The 19,099-nt window shown below is 26.5% G+C and overlaps 1 protein-coding gene across 2 annotated transcripts; it reads left to right on the top strand.

Moving 5' to 3' along the window:
• Positions 1-982: 982 nt before the first annotated feature.
• On the top strand, positions 983-17,253 carry LOC136087820 (uncharacterized). Of its 2 annotated transcripts, XM_065811384.1 has the most exons (6): positions 983-1,124; positions 1,306-1,505; positions 1,610-1,652; positions 6,909-6,957; positions 12,520-12,689; positions 16,956-17,253. In XM_065811384.1, exons 1-5 carry the CDS (start codon positions 1,088-1,090, stop codon positions 12,623-12,625), a joined length of 435 nt encoding a protein of 144 aa, XP_065667456.1. In that variant the 5' UTR covers positions 983-1,087; the 3' UTR covers positions 12,626-12,689; positions 16,956-17,253. The 2 variants fall into 2 exon arrangements, with proteins under 2 accessions (XP_065667456.1, XP_065667457.1); XM_065811385.1 differs by lacking the exon at positions 12,520-12,689 and having other exon boundaries at positions 16,956-17,244.
• The last annotated feature ends 1,846 nt before the right edge of the window (positions 17,254-19,099 follow it).

Below are 19,099 nucleotides of genomic sequence, written 5' to 3'. Positions count from 1 at the left end.
AAAGCGGTTAAAAGCGGACACTGAAAGCTAAATTTTTATCATTTAAGACAACAAGCTAAAGAACCAAAAACTTACATTTGTTATTTGATTCACTAAAAACCATAAAACCGAGATAATTTGTTACTTGTAATAAATTTTGTGATTTTATATGAATTAAATAGAATATTTACCCATATTTAACTTTTTTTAACAAAAATTCGAAAACTCGTTAAAAATATTTTTTTTTTGGAATTTAGAAAACCGTTTTTTCAAAAATTTGATGCACTCCATATTTGACAATATTTACATGTTTTAAACGTTTCCCAATCATTTCAGCGGCCATTTTGTACAGGAAAATTATCTTTGTAAACTGAAACATCATTTAAGACGCAAAACTTTCTAATATATGAAGACGAAACGAACCTACGAAAACATGAAAGGATATACTATATGCGTATATTTGCAAAAAATAATTTTTTTTTTCCAATTTTTAGAAGATTTTTTGAACTTTTAAAAGTTCTAAAATGACTATTAAAAACTAACCAAATTTGGTAAGAAAATACTGTGCCAATTTCTAATCAAATTTTTTGGACAAAAATCTTTTCCAGATTTGAATTCAACGTCATACTGTGCCCCTGAAACAGCTTGTCATAGAATAACTTTGCGCTACCCAATTAACACGTCCTTAACATTTCCTGGAAAGTATTTTCGCTTGTCTTAATGATTCATGATGAAAATTTTATTTTTAGATCTTTTTTACTTTTATTTCTTTTGGTTTTAACTTTGATTTGAATTTCAATTCTTTTAATTTAAGTTTTTAAATTATTGAAAAGTTATAATTTAAGTTTTGAAATAAGTTTTTGGAGGCATTTTTACGCTTTTTAATAACTGATTTTTGATTTTAGTATATGAATGGTGCATATTCATATACGTCATATACAACAATTTAAGTCGTTTGGCAACGAGTATTGATATATTTTTTAGAAACAGAATAATAGGGAGAGATAATATATATTTGAAAGTGATACATATGTTCTGCGGAGATAAATATTTTATAATAGATTCTTTTACATAAAACTGTAAACGATTTGTTTAATACTTCAGTAAAATGAATTTATTAACCGTTTTGTTTTTCATACCATGTGGTAATACTTTTTTCATTTTGTTATTAACTTTAAATTTTTTTTTATTATCATTTTGTTGTTATAATAATTATTATTAACAATGATTATTATATTAATTATTATTAATAACAATAATAATTATTATTATGTTACAAACTTATTACTTTTTTTGGCTCTTAAATTTTTATTATTAACTACTCAGCGACAAGTTTAAAATGTTGGAGTGGGGTGACAACAAATGAAGTTATTTCTGTAAATGCATTCGTTGCTATGTCAAACTGCAATAAATGCATGACTAAAAATGAAACAAATTTAGCTGGGTTCACAATTACTCAAAGTTGCTACATGAATTTTGATTGCAACGGAGGATGTGGAATTAACTTAGGTGGCTTTGATTGTAAGGTATGTGCTCATTATTTTGTACTAATTTTTTTTTGTTTTGTTTATTCTTTTCCGTCTAGGTTATATAACAATTTTAAATATTTTTGTGAATTAATTTGTTATAGGTTACATGCTGTGATACTGATTTCTGCAACGGATCAAAATCTGGTAGTTGCTTTTCTTTGGAAATTTTTTTTATGGAAATTGCTTTCGGGATTTTTATTTGCAATTTTTGTGACAAATTACTGAAATTGCCGTCAAATTTTTAATTTTACGTTAATTTTAGTTAAATTTTTGTAAGACTTATTTTTATTGGTTCCAATAAAGTTGAAATTTTTTTTCATTGTTTAAAAGTAGAAAGTAAAGTTAAAGGTTTTTTGTAACATAGCAATATTTTAACTTCATTTTCAACACAATTTAAAATTTTAACTTAAAGACATATAACTCATAAGATTTGACATTTGACCTACTTATTATAGAATAATTAAACGTTCGATATAATAAGATTTTTTTTTTTTTTTTTTTTTTACTATTTTTAAGTTTTTCTAAAAAAAAAACACTATTATTTAAAATCTTAATTCACCATTTAAAATAAAATTTTTAATGTTAAAATTATTCAAATATATTGACATTTATTTAAAAAAAGTAAAATTAATTAAATAAAAGAAAATTTAAAAATATAATAGATATTTAAATAATAACAATAAGAAAAAAAAGAAATAAACTCTATTTTTTTAGTTACTTCATCTTTATTATTTTAATTTTGAAATATTAAAAAGAATTAATTAATAAATCAATAATTTAAAAAGAAAAATAAATACAAATTTGAAAAAATACAAGTTCAATATTGATGTTAAGTTCAACCGCAACAATTGCATTAGATCACAATTAAATACATCACAATACATCAAAATAAAACACAATATGTATTATTTTCATGGATTGTGATGTATTTAACAATTAAAAAAATTATTTAGAAATACCTCAATGTCATGCTGCTATAAATCATGCACCTAAATATCATTCTGCAATAAACCACCACAAACAACAATAGAAATATAAAATTATCTTCAAAATTTTTTATTCCAAGTAAAAAAAAGTTTATTTGCATTTAGAGACAATGCGCCTTAACGCGCTAAATTGTGATAAATAATGTGATAAAAAGACACAAGATTTATTTCAAATTACTCTTATTGATTTCTTTTATTTGGCTGACGTAAATCACAAAAATTCACTTAAATAAATAGATGATCAACCAACGAATTTTTGTCTTAAATCTTGTCAAAAAAAGGAGTAATTAGTTTATAGAAATTATTAAAAAAAGAACCATCGGATATTTTTTCAATAATAATTTCTATCAATGCCATAAATTAAAGAAAATGAAATCATTAAATAACGATCACATGGTAGAAAGTATTTTATGATGCTAATTGCAAAGTTCTAATTAACTTGGTTAAAATTAAGATAATTAATCAATTTTTGATATGTAGAATTTTAAAAGACACGAGTTTTTTATTTAAAACCTATTCGTATGCATATATTGTAGCTGAATTTATTTTGAAATCTTGAAAATAATGTATTAAAAGCTAAATTAGTTTTATTACTTTAGCTTCCTCTCATTTTGAACCGAAACCTACAAAGCTATTCTTTTGTCTTTGTTTTTTAATATGTTTTGCTTGATAAATACGAGTAGTTTTAAAAGGTCCACTAATAACACACTAATAACACACTAATAACACACTAATAACACGCTAATAACACACTAATAACACACTAATAACGCACTAATAACACACTAATAACACACTAATAACACACTAATAACACACTAATAACACGCTAATAACACACTAATAACACACTAATAACACACTAATAACACACTAATAACACACTAATAACACACTAATAACACACTAATAACACACTAATAACACACTAATAACACGCTAATAACACACTAATAACACACTAATAACACACTAATAACACACTAATAACACACTAATAACACACTAATAACACACTAATAACACACTAATAACACGCTAATAACACACTAATAACACACTAATAACACACTAATAACACACTAATAACACACTAATAACACACTAATAACACACTAATAACACACTAATAACACGCTAATAACACACTAATAACACACTAATAACACACTAATAACACGCTAAAAATTGGTAAAAAGTATAGTAAAAGTACACACAAAATATATAATTGACGTCTTAAACACGTAATAATAAATTTAGAACTTGTTTAAAAATAATAACATGCAGATAAAGATTTTATAACTTATCAAACAACATCAAATACCACTCGCTAGTGAAACTAGTTTAAGACTTGTACATGAGGGATTCAGTTTCAATATAATTGCATTTCCCATTGGACTTTTTTACCGCTTCGAAAGTGCTCTTTATGCCATGATGGTTGTTTCAATTTCATACATTTTGCTATCATTAAAATTTCTTCTTCAAATAGTTGAATAAAATACAAAGTAATAATCTTGTTCACACTAAGGAAAGTCTGTAAAAACAACTAAAAATGTTTACAAAGTTAAAAATAAACTACTTTTATAGTTATGACAGATTGCAGTGACAGATCCAGGGGGTATGAAGAAATACATCCCCTCCCCCCACGTACACCACCACCACCAGAATCTGAATGTCCTAAAATATCTTAGAAATAGCGTTCCTTTTTTTTGTCAGGAGACGCAAGTGTGATACAAAGTACAAAAACATTTTAACATCCCTCTTCATCATTAACAAAAATTCCAACATCATTACCAAAAAATCCCGCATCGAACACTGACGGATTGGTACAAACATGGATGCTTATGTCCTATTTGTAGTATGGTATCAAATAAGCCACAAGATTTTTAAATTAAGAAATATGTCATCGAATTAAAAATAATACTCAATATATATATATATATATATATATATATATATATATATATATATATATATATATATATATATATATATATATATATATATATATATATATATGTAATAATAGAAATCATAATAATAGAAAAATTTAAAAAATCCACGTTTTTCTATCCGACTAAAAAGAAGAAAATAATTTTTTTCTCTGTTACACCTGAATCTGATTTGTTAACATGTATGTAAATTTTTAACTCATATTACTTTGAACAGTTTATAAAATTTTAGAATTAAAAACGTGAAACGCAACTGTTAACAATTCAATAGTAAAATGCAATAAAAATACTACATTCACAACTAATTGTAAATTTGTGTTCTGATCTATCTATCAACTAGACACACCTCACGTTTTCACTTCTAAAATTTTGTAAATTGTTCAAAGTAATATGAATTAAAAATTTACATACATGTTAACAAATCAGTTCAGGTGTAACAGAGAAGAAAATTATTTTCTTCTTTTTAGTCGGATAGAAAAACGTGGATTTTTAAATTTTTTTATTTACACAAGTATTATTTTCTCCTTTTTAGTATTAACTGTAAAGCATTTATATAGAAATATAGAAAAACAATAATCGTACTTTTTTCGTATGATTCCAATCTTATTTTTTAAATATCTGAAATATAAAATACAAATTACTGTCTTCTTAATCTCTAAATTTCTTTGGATTGCCAGGTCTTGTCACGTGGAGGCAAGACACATAAGACCCAACACAAAGCATTGAATGACTGCATTACCTGAATCAAATATAGTGGCATTGCCTTGACGCCATGAAGCACAAATAATGCGAGCTACATTATTATTAATAAAACTGTTACGTGCTACGATTATGTTTGTCTCATTGCTAGATTTTGGCAACATGTTTGGTCGAGCTTCAGTGACCTCAAATAGGTCCAATGCGAACAGAGTTGCATGACCTTTAAAGCCATACTGGCCGAAAGTGCAATCAATCTCATCCTGAATAGCACCTGGGTCTAAGTTAATCCAGTATGCTTTAGACGGCGCCTCATTCTTTCTACTTTTCAGATGTGTATTACATCTGTGGCAAACTAATAATTCTGTTATATTGGCAAGCTCTGTAGGCAAATATGGCTTAGCGACATTCAAGTGATATTTCACAACTTGATTTGGATAACATTGTTTAGTACATATGTTGGATGTTTTATCGCAAAAGACATTTATTGTGCGATTAAATTCGTCAGCCTCTGCTGATCTTGCAGCATAAACTTCACGGAGGCGATTTAGTCTTTTTTCATGTTCTTGATATGTTTTATTCGCTCTCAACTCAGTATGTCGATTTCTATCAATTTTGAGGCGAGAATTTCTATTTTCATCTGTTTCATTCGCTCTCAGCTGATTTTTTCTGCTCTTTTATTGAGCCAAGCGAGAAGTTATTTTTTTCTTGAGGTTCTGTGGCACAAGCTAATCTTTTTCGTTCTCTATCTTTTTCAAGCCGTATACTTTGCTGCTCTTCAGTCTCATTAACATATTTCTTACGTTTTGAAATAGTATTGCACTTACCTGCATCCACCTGTGTTCTCTTCGATGCCATGCTTACTTACACTCCAATTAAACTGTAAAGAAATGATAAACTGCTTGAAACTTTGAGATTTCCATTTAAATTGAATCTCTAATATATGTACAAATGAATATAAGTTTTAGACATGAAAATACACTTTCATCAATATTGACTAAACATTTGATTTGTAAAAGTTCGTAAGTTTTATATGCAACATAATTTGTTGAAATTCAATCCCTAAAATACCAATTTATTCAAGTAAACAAATGAAATATTTTGTATTCCTCTTGAGAATTAAATCCGATGCAATTATTAAGCTCATAAAGGTATAATTAATTAAATCAAGAAAATTTTTGGTAGGTGTAACGCAATAATGCGCTAACCTTTAAGATGAAAACAAAGCCTTTCCTCTAAAATTGAATGTTTTTTCCACTTATCTTATAAACAACAAATAGTGCATTTAAATGGCTTAGTTTTTACTGTTTTTCAAAAGGATTAAACCTTGATTATTTGAAAAGGATTTAACCTAAGGATTAAAACTTTATTATTTGAAAAATCTCAGCATAAAACTTTCGTACAACATTGAAGACAAAATCGAATTTTCAAAGTATTATTTTTAAATTGTATATAAACTTACCCTGAAAACTTAAAGAAAACGTTTTAATTGATTAAAAATTAACACTTGTTAAATAATGTTCCACTATCAAATTTAATTTCCTGTATTATAATGTTATTCACTAATTTTCTTTACAATTTTTCTTTCTAATTTGTTTTTTTAATTTCTTTCCTTTAATTTCCTTCTCATACCATAATAATTTTCCTTATTCTAATCACTAAACACTTTGTTACTTATTCATAAAAGAAATCCGCGAATTAAACTACTTTTATTTATTGATTAATAATTATTAAAATAAACTCCGATGTTTTTTATTTACTTTTAGAATTTTGTGTCCGGACAAACAGACAAGAAAGCAAGTTAAGAAAAACGTGGTAAAATATTTTTGTATCCAAAGTTTAAAATCATTCTGCACTAAATGCTTTTAACTGATTAGAAAAGGCATTGGGTACCCATGCACCATAACACCTGCTGTTTAAAGTGCTAAGAACTTTATTTTTTCAAAAAAGATAAAATGAAGTAAGAGCATAAAACTTCAGTTGTTCTGAATTTTCTAGTTAAGGATAAAAATACACTGGCAATGTCCATTGCCTACAATATTCAATGTGTGTGTATATATTTAAACAGTTTTTAAACGAACTTTGTTTGAAATACATACACTTTTCATTTATACATTGTTACCTAAACTATGTAAATATTGTTTGGTGCAGCACCAACGTTACAAAAGTAAATAAACTTCTCTGCAGACAAAAATATGATATTAAGATTACTACAAATGAAGGTCGGCTCTTCCATACAAAAATACTTTTTAGTAAACTCAATATATTAAATGTTTTCAAAATAAATTTTTTTCAAATTCTTATATTTATGTTTAAATTTGATAAAAAAACGACACCGTCTTTATTTTACTCAATAATTAAAAAAATAAATACAGCACAAGTTTCGCAAAAAATAACTTCAGTCAATCCAAAACTTATTTTTCAGCCACTAAATACTCAATAACAAATCGAGGACCTAAATCATAGAATACATTTTTAAATGATGATCTTAAAACACTCTCTTCGCTTAAACCAATTTAAAACAAAACTTAGGCAAACTCTTCCACTAAACGACGTTAAATAAGGCGTTAAATAAGAGTACTCTTATGATTTGATTTATATAATTATGAATATATTTATTAATTTTATATATACACATGTAAAAAAAAAAAAAAAAGAAAAAGTAAAAAATCCTATTGTACACTTTGCGCGATTTAATTTTATCATTTGTTTATTACCGATGTAAAAAAGTTTGTACTATATTCTTGAAACCTTGTTTAAAAAGTACCCCTAATTGTTTGCCATGTATTTATATGTGAGTGTGTGAATTCAATTTTTAGATTTTTGTTTTTGTTATCTATATCTATCAATATATATATATATATATATATATATATATATATATATATATATATATATATATATATATATATATATATATATATATATATATATATATATATATATATATATATATATACATATATATATATATATATATATATATATATATTTATATATATATATATATATATATATATATTTATTGTTCTTTTTTTTTTTATTTATTTAAAAAAAAAATTTTTTCTTTATTATTTTCAATCTAACAAAAGAAATTAAAAAAAAAAGGAAATAGGAAGATAAAATATAAATAATAAAAAAAAAAATTTTTAAATTTTTTTTATTTATTTATTTTTTTCTTTCTTTTTTTCTTTTTATTTAAAATATAACTTTTAAGAAAATTTAATTAATATTTAAAAGATTTTGCATTATCTTACACGATTTTTAAAAGCTATGCTATGTATGGTATATATTATGGGGCTTAGTGATAAGTCAACTATAGTCTTCTTTATGCTACTGTCATGTAAATTTTTATTTATTTACTTAGTTATTGTAATTATTGTCAAACGGCAAAATATATATAAATATATATATATATATATATATATATATATATATATATATATATATATATATATATATATATATATATATATACATATATATATATATATATATATATATATATATATATATATATATATATATATATATATATATATATATATATATATATATACATATATATATATATATACACACACATATATATATATATATATATATATATACATATATATATAAATATATAATATATATATATATATATATATATACATATATATATATATACATATATATATATATATATATATATATATATATATATATATATATATATATATATATATATACATATATATATAAATATATAATATATATATATATATATATATATACATATATATATATATACATATATATATATATATATATATATATATATATATATATATATATATATATATATATATATATATATATATATATATATATATATATATATATATATATATATATATATATAGTTCTATAGTTTGTTGGCTTTAGGAAGAGCGGAAGGAAAAAAGTGATTCTTACGCCAACACATACGTCACTTTTAATTACTTTTGACTTTCGTCCAACATTTCCGTGTTGGACGAAAGTAAAAACCATTAATTTAATTACAAATTAATCGTTTTTTAAAAAAACCACAAAAACGCAAATTTAATTGACCAGAATGTTTTTAAAAACATTCTGAATGTTTTTATAACATTTTGAATGTTTTTAACAATATAAACAAAGTTTTTATTTTTATTTTTTTTAATAAAATGTTTTTATTTTTATTTTTTTTAATAAAATGTTTTTATTTTTATTTTTTTTCTGTAAATCATGCGCGGAGTGTTGCTACATCGACTATCTTATAGCCTGACTCGCAAGGGAGTGCTGCTACATCGACTGACAAATAGCCTGACTCGCAAGGGAGTGCTGCTACATCGACTGACAAATAGCCTGACTCGCAAGGGAGTGCTGCTACATCGACTGACAAATAGCCTGACCCGCAAGGGAGTGCTGCTACATCGACTGAGGGTTTGGTTGGGGCAGGCAGTCTATCATTATTAAAAAAAAAAATTCCGGTCTTGCATTTTAATTTTTACTTTTTGTCAACAAAATATCGAAAAAACTTTCGGACAACATCTAAGGGTTGTATATATATATATATATATATATATATATATACATATATATATACATAAGTATATATAAAGGGTGTTCAATTTTGAATTATTTTTATAATTTTTTTAATAAAACACAAAACTGTTTTTGAAATAAGCAGATATTTTCAATTTAATATTTAAGTAGACACATGGCAGTTAATAATAGAAAAGAACGTCAGATAAGTGACCACCTCTTTGTAAAATCTTCCAACACATGATGACACAATTGTGGTTTAATTTGAGATCTTGAATAGTTTGAGGATTATTAGTAACTACATATTCTGCACATTAATATGCTCCAATTTGTCAAACGAAACGTAACTTATCATTTTTCGATAACGAGCTCCACTCACAGTAACAGTTAGTCCAGTTTTATTTTCCACTTGACCAAAAACTACACCAAACAGATACTTTTTGTGGATGCAGTTGTTTTTACAATATTACTATTTTCTTCACACCAGATTCGACAATTTAGTTTGTTTACATACCTACCGATTTCAAAATTACTTTCATCGTTAAAGAGAAAAAAATACAAATTTTTAAATGTTAATTCAAATTTGAACACCATGTATATTTATCTATATCTATATCTATCTATATATATATATGTATATATATATATATATATATATATATATATATATATATATATATATATATATATATATATATATATATATATATATATATATATATATATATATATATATATATATATATATATTTATTTAATAAAATACAGTATGTTTTGACACTAGTCATCTTCATATTTAAAATTTGTGAAAATACCTATAAAGGTGTTAAAAAAAAATACAAAATATAATTATTCTTGTACAAATTAATAATAATATTATTACAAAAAAACAATAAAATCAGTTTAAAAGCTTATCATGTCGTAGGAAAGAAATAGGAAATAACAAAAGAATAGGTTAAAAAGATACGCAATATGTATAAAAAATAGCAGCTAAACAGAAAGTGTCATTTGGACATAGTTAACCTGTTTATTCATACCAGGTTTTAACCATTCTATAAATATACTTTCTTTAAGTTTTAGCTAAAATTTGTTAGAAGCCGAATCTTACACAGAAAAACACTTATCATTTATTTGCATGAAACAATTTTCATTAGCATGGAGATGTTTATAAATATGAGACTTTTTATCCCTCTTGTAATATTCAAATATCCGGGTCTTGAGATGGCGAGTAGTTTCACCTATATAACAGGAGTTACATCATGCACATACGAATTTATACACCACGAACGATTTGAGGAATTCTAGAGGAATAGGATCTTTAAAAGAAAAGAACTTAGAAATTTTCAGTGAGATAAATAATAATTTAATATTTGCTGAACGGCAATATCTTTTAGCAATTGAGTTTAGTCTTTTTTTAGTTCAGATATTTTTTCCAAAAACGGCAGTTTAAAATAACTAATATCTGGTTTTTTACTGATATCTTTTTTTCGTTCAAACAAATTAATTGTCTTCTTTAAAGAAAATGTAAAAATGAAGATTTAGGGAAACTTAAAGCAGAGCTCTCCCATCTTGCAAACTCTTATATTTATAATTATCGCCCTTTTTAGGAAACTCTGAAAAAACATGGAATACTGAAAAAACTTTCTAGTAATCCGGATATTCATCTAATAATCCAGATATTAATTTAGTAATCCGGATATTAATCTAGTAATCCGGATATCATTATCTTAAAACCTGATAAAGGTAAACTAAAAGCAAAAGGTTTTGTTAAAGAATCATTAAAAGCTTTTTAATGATTCTTTATATAACAAAATTCATCCGTCCCATTCTACTAGTATTTATGGACTTCCAAAGATGCATAAATTAAATTCTTCTGAGACTACCATAAACTTTAGACCTATTGTATCATCTATTGGAACCTATGTCTACCAAATAGCCAAATTTCTTAGAGATTTATTTTCTCCATTAATAAAAAATGAATTTTGTACAAAAGATTCACTTCCTTCGTTAAAGAAATTGGTCAAGTCGATCTCCACAAATATTTTTTAGTATCATACGATGTTACGAGCTCATACACCAATGTTCCGCTTCAAGAAACCAATGAAACTGCAATCAATTTAATTTTGCTCCATAGTAAAATCATTAAAATTACTAAAACTGATTTAAAAGAATATTCCAATTTGCCACTTTGCAAATACATTTTCTTTTTAAAGAACAAACTTATGATCAAATCGTTGGTGAAGTAATGGGTTCTCCACTGGGACCTTTTGTTGCCAATTTGTTCATGGGTCATTTTGAAAATAAATGGATCAAAAATTTCAATGATGTAAAACTAGTTTTTTATAAAAGATACGTTGATGACATTTGTGCTGCTTTCCAGTCAGAAAATGACACACATCTTTTTCTTGGATATATAAATAGTAGACACAATTCTATTTCTTTTACTATGGAGCAAGAAGTATATTCAAAAATATTTTTTTTAGACGTAACTCTATACAAAACCAATTCTTCAGTTACCACTACCGTTTTTCATAAAAAAACCTATTCTGGTCTTCACACTTATTTTCATAGTTTCACTCCATTTTTGCACAGAGTTAGTAAAATCAAATGCTTAATCGTATTTTATAGTGATTTTAAAATTCATTTTCTTTAATAATTAGAAGAACTTTGATTTTGAGAAAAATGAAACATGAAAGAAATGAAATACCATAATAATGTTATTTACAAAAGGTATACGGTAAATAATAATAATCAACATTATTTTATCAACCAATTAACATTATTTTATCAACCAGTCAACATCATTTAATGCTTTAATATTTTCAGGCTTATTTATCTTGATGTTGATCCAGATGTTGAAATTCAACATCAAATCCCTCCACCAGAACTTCTTCTAATGAGTGGTGTAAATGAATTAGAAGATTTGCTTTAAGGGGTTTGGCAAAACTTTGAACCTTAGCGTTCCAGCAATACAATTTAAAGACATGGATATCAAGGTAGGATGTTTTCATTATTTGAAGATAAATGAATAATGATCTGTGCATTTTTTTTTAATTATTTAAAGAGATTAATAACTGTGTTTTGGATCTGGTTGGGATGGAGCTAACTACAAGCGCATATTGGAAAAACTAGACTAGTTGGAACAGGATATCCCACCTCAGTTCATTCCAATAGTTTAGCGCTTAAAAGATTTTTGGGCAGTTGTACATTTATGCTTTGGATATGAGTTACAGGAAAATGTTATTGAGGTTTTTAACATTCTAAAGTTCTTTTTGTCACATACAAGGTCTTGCTGAAACCTTTGACACAAAGTTGCCTTTAACTTGAAACATCCACATTATAATGAAACATGTAATTCCATTTTGTATCTACCAATCTTGTGGTCTGGGTAAATTCACTAAGCAAACAGGCGAGGAAATTCATACTAAATTTATATTTCTATAATTCATACTAATATTCGTTATAAAAGAGATACTTCTCATCCTAACCATGGTAAAAAGTTAAAAAAGGCTGTGTGCAGCTTTGGATCGAAAAGTTTTTAGTTCTTATTTTATAATATATTATAAGTTATTGAAACATTCTGTGTATTATGGAGAAGTAACATAATTTTTACGATATGGTAATACAGATATGGTAATACAGGCTTTTTTGTTTAATCTTTTTTCTTAAAACGTTTAATTGTTTAAAAATCTATGTTAGTTTACAGAAAGATAAATATTTATTTAGATATTTATCATAATAATTATTTATCTTTTACTATTAAAAACATGCAAATACAAATGATCAATTTTTTAATAATTTATACTGATGTTGTTAGACATAAAGATCTGATTGGTGTCAGTTCAAGATTATGAGAATCACGGCCTAAAAATTATTTTAACCAAGAAATGTTACAAATATTACTAAAAAAATTAGATTTATGTTTGTGTTACCAGAAAATCTATTTAATAGACTCTTACCAATATTTAAAGAACTTAATTAAGGTTATGTTATTTACTTATGTAATCAAATTACAAAAAAAAAAGTCAAAGTTTTTTTGTTCTGGCACACACCCACCCCACCCTTTTAGGGGTCTGGGAGCGTATAAAAAATAATTTTTCAGACACCCCTTAACAGATGTGAATTAAAAATTACTTTTTTTACAAATATTTGGTAGGTATCTTTTATAAAGAACAAAAAAAATTCAGAGTGGGTGGACATTTTTTTTTTTGTTTTTTTGTTTTTTCAGGTGCCCCAAGAAGTCCAAACGGTCCTGTCACAAAGCACCGCGGAAGTGCATTTAAACAGGAAGTTCCCGCCTTCTTCCTTACCATAACGCGAAAATATGTCCAGAACTCGTTTCGAACCTGGACCTTCTGCTTATAAAGCAAGAGCTCTAACCACTGTGCCACGGCCGCACGTAAGACCTGGCGGTCAGTTTAGCGCACTGTGAGTGGTCATTCAAAAACTAAAATGTTCTCGTTTCTTCCAAAAAATTTTAAAAGATTGTTCACACCATGCACAGTCATTTTTTTCCTTCATGAACCTACAGTCGTATGACAATTTATTATGGCCACCTACATTTTTTCTAGAAACTCTAAAAAAATTGTGATTTTCCATCAGTTTTTACAATTTTATCTACCAAAGACGTATTTTAATAAAAAATCAGGTTGTGTGTTAATAAAAAATTACCATTTTATAAGAATAAATACACTTTAATAAAAAATATTCATATAATATCTTAGTTACAATCAATATTTTGTAACCCCCCCTTTTGCATCGATTACTGCCTGTACCATTTTAGGCATGCTTTTTATGCAGTTTTCTGCCATTTCCTGCAATCTTGCATAGTGGTTCCAATGTTTTATAATACTTTCTATTAGAACCACCTTGTTTGTAATATTTTCCTTGGCCACCTTTTTTTTTAATAGCTCCCAAACATTCTCTATAGGATTGAGATCCGGCGAATTTCCCGGCCAGTCTAACAAAGGAATATTTTTATCTTTCAAAAAGATTTTGATAGACTTAGCCGTATGGCATGGTGCTCCATCTTGCATGAATGTTTTGTTTTCCTCTGGACCAAACCATTCCGTCAATTGGGGTAACAATCTTTGTTCCAGGACATTTTTATACTGCACCTGGTTCATTATCCCTTGAACAATGTACAGCCTTCCCATTCCTTTCCCACAAATGACCGACCAAATCATCACCGAGGTTGGATGTTTGACGGTTTGAATAATACAGCTACTTAAATATTTCTCTCCAACCTTCCTTTTCACGTATTGTGCTTTTTTTGATAAGACTTGGAACGTGCTCTCATCACTAAAGCAAACCTAAAAATATTATACGATGGTTCATTGACCACAATGCATGGATTATCTAAAAAATTTAAAGTATTATTTAATAAAATAATCTGTTATACCGGATTCCAATCGTCTTCAGTCCAGTTTCTATATTTTTTTGCCCATTCTAATCGCTTCTCCATCATTTTTGGCGTTAATTTTGGCTTTTTAGCCGGACGTCTTGAGCTGTAGCCAAGATCGTGTAGACAACGCTGAACCGTTCTCTTGGACATCTTAATACCAGAGCTCTCCAACTTCTCAGTAATATCATCATTTGATGCTAGCCTATCTTCCAATACTATTTTGGTAAGAATTCTTTCACCTCGTGGAGTAAGAATTCTTTTTTTACCACAGTTCCCAGTCTTTTTTGGAGTCAGGTTTTCCATGTTGACAATTTTTTTTTGGATATTCTGCACTGACACTCTAGAAACATTACATCTTCTGGCGATTCCTTTTTGGGAAAAACCAGTATTTGTAAGAAGTGCTTGGATTTCACTTTTTTTTCTAGAGATAAGTCCTTTTTTTTGCCCATTTCTAAAAAAATAACCAATTTTAGTACGAAAATTTCTATTATTACTTAAAATAATTTTAATCACAAAATACTGAGTGAAATAAAAATATTTTTATGTTAATTTATGTAATGTAATATTCTTAAAGTAATATTAGTCGATTTGAGTACTTACTTTAATGATAACTTTGAAAAATATACCAAAACTAACAGAGAGTATTCACCACGTGCACTGTAAGAATAGCGGTCTCAAGATGGCGTCACACAAAATGGCTGTCAAAAATGACAGTGTTTAGACCAGCATAAAATTTTAAATAATTTTGTCAACGTATAACTATATTGTATGCATCCAAATAAATTAAATTATATAATTTTGAACTATAATGCCAAGAAAACAAAAGATAAGCAAGGTATGTTAAAATTTATTGGGTGGCCATAATAAATTGTCATACGACTGTACATTTTCATATGATTCAATTTATTATTATATTTTTAAGTCAAAATATTTTTTAATATATTATTCATCACATATGTATTATTGGAAAGTTTCTAAGATCTTAACATCAATCAAAAATTTAATTTGTCAAAAAAAAAAAAAAGAAAAAAACAGAGTACACCAAGTCATAAATCTAACAAATTATGAGTATTCTATAAAATCGACAAAAGTTCTTCTTAACGACAAAACTTTATGATACTTTTAACTTCTTCAATGACAAAACTTTCAGCAAGTTTTCCATGACTGCAACACATTTTTTATTACTTATTCTGTTTTTTCACAATGTTTCCCGAACTCTGTATTAGCTCCCAGCGAAACTAATTTCATCAACAGCTGTAAAATATCAGAGTACCAACAGCCATGTTACGCTTGGATGGTGTTCCTGTTCGTAATTTTGATTTGCATTGTCGAGATTGCATTTGGAGCCCTTTATTACGGCTTAGGGTTAATTAAAAAAGTAATTGCTTGGCCTGTTTGATAGTGTACTGAGTGTTATCTGTGCTTTGAGTCAAGTTCTCTAACAAATTTTAAAATGACTAAAGTACCGAAAACTATAAAACACGAAAAACCATTGTCATCACCAAGTTCTCTAAATCTATCATTCACAAATACTAGCTGTCCAGAAAGGACCTAGACCCGTAAAATACGGGTCTTGGAAAGTCTATTTTAAACCATTTTTATACGATTTCCATTATTCAATATTTTTTAGTAAACGGTATAAAAACTATAAATATTGTTATTTTTTTTAAAGTTATGAAAAAAAAAATTATGATAATAATTTATAACATAATCTTTAAACTTTAAAAATTTTTAAAAACTTTGGTAGTCGTTACGCGAACCGCTAATTATCAGTGATTCGGATATTAGCACCCTAACCGAGTGTTCTAAATAATATTTAGAATACCCGCTTGATATATTTTTATTTTTTGTTTTTTAGTTGCCCCAAGATCTCCTTACGGTCTTATCACAGAGCACCGCGAATGAGCAATTAATTGGAAATTCACGCCCTCCTTCCTAACCTAAATGTCGCAAAACTTGCCCAGAGGTGAGGTTTAAACTACGGATCCGTTGTTTCTGAGGCAAGTGCGCTACCACTGCACCACGGCTGGTCTTGTTGATATTTTTTACCCGCTTGATATGATAAGATAGTTTTTAGTAAGTGGTGTAAAATAAAAATCTGTCATAAATCTGCCATCAAATAATCTATCATCAAATCATATTTGTTTTGAATTAACGATTAATGGTTCAATACTTGATAGCTTCTTTTTGTAAACTTATAAACTTCTATAAAATTAAATTTTTTTTTCTTTATTAAGTTTCTATTAAATATTATTATTAAAATTAAATATCAATTATTATTATTAATATTAATTATTATTAATATTAAATATTATTATTAAGTTTCTACTAAATATATTAAATACTAAATATTTCTATTAGGCTTTTATTGCATTTTGTTCCAAACCATCTGCAGTTATTTAGGACCCTTGCCCCGTTAAATATTAGTAAACGGTATAAAAACTATAAACATTGTTATTTTTTTTAAAGTTATGAAAAAAAAAATGATGATAATAATGGTGTAATGGATGAATCTAAACCAGATATTTATGAGTTGCGATCTGCTCTAGATAGTCTTAAAAACAACACTAGTGCAGGTTTTGATCAAATTAGTGTGCATGTTGTAAAATCAGTTTTTAATATAATAGAATCCTCTCTATATCTCATTTTTAATCTTTCTATTATATCAGGTACTGTTCCAGAAAAAATAAAAACTGCACTAGTCTCACCTATTTTTAAATCTGGTGACACAAATACTTCAATGACAAATACTTCATGACACAAATACTTCAAATTACTGACCAATATCGGTTCTGCCATGCTTTTCTAAGTTACTCGAACGCATAATGTATAATAAGCTTAACAGCTACTTAATGGTAAACAACATGTTGTTCAACAAGCAATTTGGTTTTTAAAAAAATCACTCAACCAATCACGCTTTGATCGAGCTAGTAACCCATGTAAAAAATGCCTTCAATGATGATTGTTTGACATTTGGAGTTTTTATTGATCTGTCTAAAGCCTTTGGCACCGTCAATCATGTCATTCTTCTTAAAAAACTTGAACATAATGGAATAAAAAACAATAACTTACTTTGGTTTAAAGAATATCTATCAAGCAGAAAACAGTTTATACAATATGAAACAGGTAAAACGTCCAAAAATATATTGACATGCGGAGTTCCTCAAGGCTCGATTTTAGGACCACTATTATTTTCGCTTTAAATAAATGATTTATCTTTTACATCAAACTTATTAAATTTTATTTTATTTGCGGATGACTCCAACCTGTTTTATTGGCATAGAGATATTAAAACGCTTTTTACAGTGGTTAATGAAGAGTTAAACAAAGTAAACAAATGGTTTACATGTAATTAACTATCGCCTAATGTAGCAAAAACTAAGTATATACTATTTCATAAACAAAATAAAACGGATAATCTTCCTCTAAAGTTACCTGATCTAAAAATGAATAAAATAAATATTACTAGACAAATATTTGTAAATTTCTTAGCTGTTATTTTAGATGAAAATTTATCTTGGAAGACTTATATAAGCTCTCTGGAAAAAAAACTTTCAAGAAATATTGCAATAATGTATAAAGCAAAACCATTCTTAAATATTAGGTCTTTAAAAAATTTATATTTTTCTTTTATACATAGTTATTTAACTTACGGAAATATTGTATGGGCAGGCACAAATTACACAAAGTTGAAAAAAATTTATTCAAAACAAAAACATGCTTGCCGAATTGTATTTGGAGCAACAAGAAATGTGCCTTGCGAGCCACTTCTAAATAAGTTTGGATCATTAAACGTGTACAAAGTTAATATATACTTATAATTCATGTATAAAATAAAACGCGAACTATCTCCAACAATATTTAATCAATATTTTAGTAAAATAAGCCATATAAATACCCCACCAGATTTTCCGGAAACAACTTTGTAACTCTAAAATTTAATCAAAAGTTATGTTCTTATTCTATTCAGTATCGGGGACCTTTTTTATGGAAAAGTTTTAA

Source organism: Hydra vulgaris, chromosome 12 (genome assembly GCF_038396675.1).
Source record: "Hydra vulgaris chromosome 12, alternate assembly HydraT2T_AEP".
Taxonomy (NCBI): domain Eukaryota; kingdom Metazoa; phylum Cnidaria; class Hydrozoa; order Anthoathecata; family Hydridae; genus Hydra; species Hydra vulgaris.
This window is presented reverse-complemented; position numbering and strand designations above follow the sequence as displayed.